General features: G+C 52.6%; 1 protein-coding gene across 2 annotated transcripts in view; it reads right to left on the reverse strand.

The window, feature by feature from the left end:
* The window catches only part of ephb4b (eph receptor B4b), an 18,298-nt gene that overhangs the window by 2,696 nt on the left and 8,375 nt on the right, over window positions 1–7,227 (reverse strand). The window contains exons 2-12 of one of the 2 annotated variants that reach the window (XM_037976632.1): window positions 6,826–6,896; window positions 6,577–6,719; window positions 6,138–6,501; window positions 5,693–5,855; window positions 4,179–4,334; window positions 3,201–3,349; window positions 1,609–1,813; window positions 1,207–1,500; window positions 1,031–1,127; window positions 496–551; window positions 276–389 (exon numbers count right to left, since the gene is read on the reverse strand). In XM_037976632.1, the coding sequence (XP_037832560.1) occupies window positions 276–389; window positions 496–551; window positions 1,031–1,127; window positions 1,207–1,500; window positions 1,609–1,813; window positions 3,201–3,349; window positions 4,179–4,334; window positions 5,693–5,855; window positions 6,138–6,501; window positions 6,577–6,719; window positions 6,826–6,896 (1,812 nt within the window). Of the gene's footprint in view, window positions 1–275; window positions 390–495; window positions 555–1,030; window positions 1,128–1,206; window positions 1,501–1,608; window positions 1,814–3,200; window positions 3,350–4,178; window positions 4,335–5,692; window positions 5,856–6,137; window positions 6,502–6,576; window positions 6,720–6,825; window positions 6,897–7,227 lie in introns of both variants that reach the window. The other variant, XM_025002558.2, reaches the window with a different exon arrangement.

Below are 7,227 nucleotides of genomic sequence, written 5' to 3' on the forward strand. Positions count from 1 at the left end.
GAGCAGGAGGAGGAGGAGCAGGAGGAGGAGGAGCAGGAGGAGGAGGAGCAGCAGGAGGAGGAGGAGGAGCAGGAGGAGGAGTAGGAGGAGGGAGGAGGAGCAGCAGGAGGAGGAGGAGGAGGAGCAGGAGGAGGAGGAGGAGCAGCAGGAGGAGGAGGAGGAGGAGGAGGAGCAACGGGAAGTCAGACAGGTGTGAACAGGAAGTCCTACAGGTGTACAGGTGAACAGTCAGAGGGACAGGTGGACAGGTGGACATATGGACAGCTGTTGGTTACCTGCTCCGATGACTTCCTCGATCTTAACGAAGGAGGCGTCGATCTCTTTGGTGAACTCTCTCACAGCCTCGTTTGGATCCTCGTAGGTAAACGGGTCGATGTAGACCTTCATCGCTATGACAACAAGATGACATCATCATCAGAAGAAGAATCCAAACCAACCTCCTGCCCTCTCATTGGTCAGTCTGTAGGACTGCCTGTGATTGGCTGAGAGACTCACTCTGTCCCATCTGGTAGTGTCCCGTCTTATCGCTGCTGCCGCGCCGCCGCCGTCTCCTGCTGAGAGACACACAGAGAGGGACAAAGACGGACAGACACAGAGGGACAGATGGACAGAGAGAAACAGACACAGAGGGACAGATGGACAGAGAGACAGACAGACGAGTGTTTTTTGTTGTCAGGACACACGTCTCTGAGAGGACAATAATGTGTCTCTGCGTCTCTCACAGGATTCAGTTTCTACGTCTTAATATAGTCGGCCTGTCCCACCCTGTCCTCCTCTGTGTGGACATATGTGTGTATGAGATTGTGTGCTGTTGTGTTGTATGTGTGTAAGCTTTGTTGTATGTGTGTAGCCTTTGGTGTGCGTGTGTGAGTGTGTGTGTGTGCGTGCGTGCGTGCGTTGTGTGAGTGTGTGTGTCTGTGTGTGTTGTGTGTGTGTGTGTGTGTGTGTGTGTGAACTTGAGGTCAGGGCGGTCCATTGTTCTGAGAGCGCAGCAGGGAGGGACCATCCTGAACATTCGTCTCTCTCTTACCGGTAGCAGATGGCCACGGTGATCGCCGCGGCAACCAGCAACAATATGGCCAAAGAGACGAGGACGGAGGTGACCACCAGCTGAGACGGAGACATCCCTGTCAGAGCAGACACACAAACATCACAACAACAAACAAACAGCTAACAGCATCGGGTTCTGAGCGTTCAGGCCCGTACCGTCCGGCAGCGTGCTGAGGCTCCTCGTGGCGCTGAACGGTCCAAACCCGACCTGGGAGCGAGCTCGAACCTGGACCTGGTACTGGGTTGCCCTCTGCAAGCCCATCAGAACCACAGAAGAAGACCTGCTGGACACGTACTGCCACTGACCCGGCTCCTCCCCATCCTTACGGCAGTACCGCAGCTGGTAGTCCAAGATCTGGTGCTGGTTCTGCAGAACCGGGGCGGTCCACTCCACAGACAGGGTGTTCTCTGAAGCCTCCGCCCTCCTCAGACCAGAGACCGGCGGAGGAACTGGACAGACCAATCACCAATCAATCCATCAGAAACCACAGGGAACATCCCAGATATCTGCGCAGAGCGATGGGTCTGAAAGGCATTCTGGGTAATGTAGTTTGTTACCATCTCTGCTGGTGGTGACGTTCAGCCTGACGGAGGCTGGCTCTGATTGGCTGACAGCTGAGACGCCGTTCAGTGATTGGATGGTAAACGTGTATTTCGTTTGTGGGCGGAGCCCCCAGATGAATACGCGGCGCTGAGTCAGGCTGCGCTGCATCGGGCGGTACAGGATGCTGTCATCACAAGGAGAACAGGAACTGACCAATCCCTGAAGAGAAAGAAGGAGGGGGTGGAGTCAAGGGAAGGATGGACTGGATCCTGGACTGGTCTCTGGTCTGGTTACTGGTCTGGTTACTGGTCTGGTTACTAGCCTGGTTACTGATCTGGTTACTGGATTGGTTACTGGTCTGGGCACTGGTCTGGTTACTGGACTGATCTCTGGACTGGTTACTGGTCTGGTTACTAGCCTGGTTACTGGTCTAGTTACTGGACTGGTTACTAGCCTGGTTACTGGTCTGGTTACTGGACTGGTTACTGGTCTAGTTACTGGACTGGTTACTAGCCTGGTTACTGGACTGATCTCTGATCTGGTTACTGGACTGATCTCTGGTCTGGTTACTGGTCTGGGCACTGGTCTGGTTACTGGTCTGGTTACTGGACTGGTTACTGGTCTGGTTACTAGCCTGGTTACTAGTCTGGTTACTGGACTGGTTACTGGTCTGGTTACTGGTCTGGCTGGTTACTGGACTGACCTCTGGTCTGGTTACTGGCCTGGTTACTAGCCTGGTTACTGGCCTGGTTACTAGCCTGGTTACTAGCCTGGTTACTGGTCTGGTTACTGGTCTGGCTGGTTACTGGTCAGGCTGGTTACTGGTCTGGTTACTGGTCTGGCTGGTTACTGGTCTGGCTGGTTACTGGACTGACCTCTGGTCTGGTTACTGGTTTGGCTGGTTACTGGTCTGGTTACTGGTCTGATCTCTGGTCTGGTTATTGGTCTGGTTACTGGTTTGACTGGTTACTTGACTGGTTATTTGACTGGTTACTGGTCTGGGCACTGGTCTGGTTACTGGACTGATCTCTGGACTGGTTACTGGTCTGGTTACTGGTCTGGTTACTAGCCTGGTTACTGGTCTAGTTACTGGACTGGTTACTAGCCTGGTTACTGGACTGATCTCTGGTCTGGTTACTGGTCTGGTTACTGGTCTGGTTACTGGTCTGGTTACTGGTCTGGCTGGTTACTGGTCAGGCTGGTTACTGGTCAGGCTGGTTACTGGTCTGGTTACTGGTCTGGCTGGTTACTGGACTGACCTCTGGTCTGGTCTCTGGTCTGGTTACTGGTTTGGCTGGTTACTGGTCTGGTTACTGGTCTGATCTCTGGTCTGGTTATTGGTCTGGTTACTGGTTTGACTGGTTACTTGACTGGTTACTTGACTGGTTACTGGTCTGGTTACTAGCCTGGTTACTGGTCAAACAATCCAGAGCTAAAATAAAAACTTTTTTGTTATTTTTCATTTACACTGAAACAGTTTCTGTGGTCTAACTGCTCTAAAAGGTATTTACTGATTTGTAATTGGTAAACTGGTCAATCTGGTCTAACTGGTATCGTCTCCATGCTTTAATTGGTTCAGTGGGTCTAACAGAACCACCTGGTGTACCTGGCTGGTTCTGGCGGGCCCACAGTCAGAACACAGAACCCTGTAGGTGAGGTCTCCTCGTCCTCCTCGCTCCAGCGGCTCGCTCCACTCCAGCGTCACCGTGGTGTCGTTGAGCTGGCTAACCGGGAGGCGGGGCGCCGATGGAGGGCCTGGAGGTGGGGGGGGTCAGAGGTCAGGGTCAGGAAGAGGGGTCGTCTGCGAATGACGAGGTCAGCAGTTTGATCCAGAAACTCTAACATTCTGACACCACCTCCCTGAGAGTGGACCGACAGGTAGGACTGATGGAGGAGGAGCTCCTTCCATCTGAAACTAAAACCTGCGTCTGTAGAACCCTGATCTCACACACACACACACATACACAGACCCACACACACACACACATACACAGACCCACACACACACACACATACACAGACCCCCGTAATGGGATTATTAATCTGTCCTAATTGCTGCTGTCCGGAGCGATGCAGTTAAAGAGGCGGTGCTGGGGTACTTAAAGGGGTGTGTGTGTGGTTGTGTGTGTGTGTGTGTGTGTGTGTGTGTGGTGGTGGTGTGTGGTTGTGTGTGTGTGTGTCTGTGTGTGTGGTGGTGTGTGTGTGTCTGTGTCTGTGTGTCTGTGTGTGTGTGTCTGTGTGTGTGTGTGTGTGTGTGTGTGTGTGTGTGTGTGTGTGTGTGTGCAGCCATTCTTCAGGCTGTATTAAGTTGTTAAAGAGCCTTTCTGCTCGTTTTCACATGAATCTCGGTTTACATGGACACACAAAGACAGAACGACTTCAGGCTGAAGTTCAGAGGCGGGGCGGGAACACCCAGGTGCATTATGGGTAATCTGACCCCAAACAGAGAAAACAACAAGATGCTGCCGTAGAAAAGGTAAGAAAACACCTGAAAATATCAAAAGACCAACATTGGACAAAAGTGTAAAGAAAACCCACAGAACAAAGGACAAAGGACAGAGGACAGAGGACAGAAGAGTCTTACGTGTGCAGGCAGCGTGTGGCGGGTCGGAGTCCGCACGGTCAAACCCCGGGAGACACGGACAGTAGGAGGAGCCTGGGATCCGGGTGTTGCTATTGGCCGGACACGGAGAGCAGCCGCCATTTCCTGAGCCAACCTTAAAGTGTCCCGATGGACAGGCTGAGGACAAAGACAGGATTAGATCGACCAACATGTCTCTGACTTCAGCTGACAGAACCCTGCTGCTAAAAACACACCGGGACTAAAGGGACAGTTCAGACATTTAAAGTGTCCAAACGGACAGGCTAAGGACACACAGTTAATGGTCCAAACACGTCTCTGTGGGGATTCTGTGAGTCCACATGAGGACATCAGGGGGGGTACGACCTCGCAGACACAATGAGAGACAGGAAATGACCTTAGCTCCAACAGGATGGGGAAAATGCTGCCATGATGTCACCACAGCGTCCCTGCCAGCCGCCTGTGTGTCTGAGATTGACCTCTGACCTCTTCACTCAGCCCCCCTCAGATTTTACAAACAGCAGCGGTGGCAACTGCCTGCTGCTGCACCACTTCCTGCTGGCAGTCAGCTGACCTCTGACCCCACCCACAATAACAGGAAGCTTCAGACAGCACGATGGAGTAGTGGTTAGACCTGCTGCCTCACAGCAAGAAGGTCCTGGGTTCAGGTCCCGGCTTGGATCTGGGCTCTTTCTGTGTGGAGTTTACATGTTCTCCTGTTTGTGTGGGTGTTCTCCAGGTTCTCCATGTTCTCCTGTTTGTGTGGGTGTTCTCCAGGTTCTCCTGTTTGTGTGGGTGTTCTCCAGGTTCTCCATGTTCTCCTGTTTGTGTGGGTGTTCTCCAGGTTCTCCATGTTCTCCTGTTTGTGTGGGTGTTCTCCAGGTTCTCCATGTTCTCCTGTTTGTGTGGGTGTTCTCCATGTTCTCCAGGTTCTCCAGGTTCTACGGTTTCCTCCACAGGCCAAAAACCTGCATGTTAGGCTGCTTCAGGCCTCCTGAGACAGAGACCTGGGATCAGCAGAGTTTGTCTGATAAATAAAGGTTAAAAAACAAACAAACGAAAACAAAATGTCAAACTGTGTGAGTCCTCAATGGACCGTCCTCCATGGACCGCGCTCAGCCTCCATCCAGTCAGAGACGTCCTCCAATAATCCCAGACCCCCTGATCCAGACCCCCCTGATCTCAGACCCCCTGATCCAGACCCCCCTGATCTCAGACCCCCTGATCCAGACCCCCTGTTTTTGTTGTTGTTGTTGTTGTTTTTGTTGTTGTTGTTTTTGATGTAGTTTGATTCAGAGGACGTAATCTGATTACCTCTGATGAATCTGTGAACCACACGTTAGCTTAATAACAATACAACTGTCTCTGTGTTTGCTAACTCTGACTAGCAGTGGCGGCCATCTTGAATTGGGTTAGTTCTAAAGGTTCTTCAGGTGTACAGATATTTTGCTAACAGAAACACAGGAGCTCCCACATTTCATGGCAGTAAGTGGTGCTTTTATTTTGAAATGTCTTACCTCTGCAGCGCATGTCGCTGTCGCCCGCCTCGTAACCGGGGCGACAGGCGCAGCTGGACGTCGGCTGCCCCACCCACTGACCGTCCTCGCCGCAAAGCATGCTGGGAGGCTTCGAGCTCTCCCCAGATGGCGTCAAGGCGTTCTCCACACACACACCCTGAGCCTGCGCGCACACACACACACACACACGCACACACACACACACAGATAAAAAAATCCTTAGGAATAAAACATTCACGTACATTTAATGCTTTTATTTTTATCATTAACTGAAGCTTTTAGTTTGAAAATATTAAAATTTTCTAAAATCAGGTAAAAATATTATTAAAGCAATTAATGCTTTTATTTTGTAAACCGTCATTACCTGAAGCCTTTAGTTTAAAATAAAACCTTTAATTTTGAAAAAAGGCCTGTTTCCTGTTGACCATGTTGTTGCCACGGTTACCTGCTCCACCAGAGAGTGGGGGATGGTTTCAGGGAAGAAGGCGAAGGCGCGGCGGAGAGCGGGGCACTTCCTGTAGAAGACGCGCACGGCGAGCAGCGCCATGCAGGAGCCCTGGCTCTGGAAGGCCAGGTAAAGCCCCGCCTCCTGCAGCGCCTCCAGCCGCAGCAGCTTGACGTTGGAGCGCCGCTCGCCGCCGCGCCGCAGCAGGTGATCGGCGGCGATGGTGGCCACCTTGGTGTAGGGGTTCTCCATCCAGGCGGGGTGAGTGGGCGTGGCCTCGTCACTGTCTGACGCGTAGGAATAAAGGTTAAAGGTCTCCTTACAGGGGCGATGGTTTATCCCCGCACACTCCATCATGGTGAACCTGGGAGGGTCGTTACATCATCAGTTACATCACTTCCTGTCACATGGCACACTAACACAGAAGACATCCACCAACCGGATCTCCACGTAGAGAGTGGTCGCCGCCCGCCTGGGGATCCACCGGGTCCTCAGCCAATAGGAGGCGGGGCTACTGGGCGTGCAGATCTGAAAGGTCCGAACGCTGTTGGCGTCATCATCAACGCCGCTGATCTCCTCCCACTGAGGACGGAGACGGGTCACAGATCAGTTATTGATCCAGGTGTGTCTCAGTTTATTAATCAGGTTACTGTGAGCCAATCACAGCTGACAGGGGGCGGGGCTTCACCTGCTGATCATCAGGTGGATGATTCGTCCAACGAAGGTCAGAAGTCTCCAACTTTGTGTTCATCAGAACCTCTGAGAGACAGACAGGTGGGGACAGACAGGTAGGGACAGATAGGAGGGGACAGACAGGAGGAGAGACAGACAGGAGGGGACAGACAGGAGGAGAGACAGACAGGAGGGGATGGACAGGTGGGGACAGATAGAAGGGGGACAGACGGGAGGAGACAGACAGGTGGGGACAGACGGGTGGGGACAGATAGGAGGAGAGACAGACAGGAGGGGATGGACAGGTAGGGACAGACGAGTGGGGACAGATAGGAGGAGACAGACAGGAAGAGACAGACAGGTGGGGACAGATAGGAGGTGACAGACAGGTGGGGACAGACAGGAGGGGACAGACAGG

Source organism: Kryptolebias marmoratus, linkage group LG7 (genome assembly GCF_001649575.2).
Source record: "Kryptolebias marmoratus isolate JLee-2015 linkage group LG7, ASM164957v2, whole genome shotgun sequence".
NCBI classification, from domain to species: Eukaryota; Metazoa; Chordata; class Actinopteri; order Cyprinodontiformes; family Rivulidae; genus Kryptolebias; species Kryptolebias marmoratus.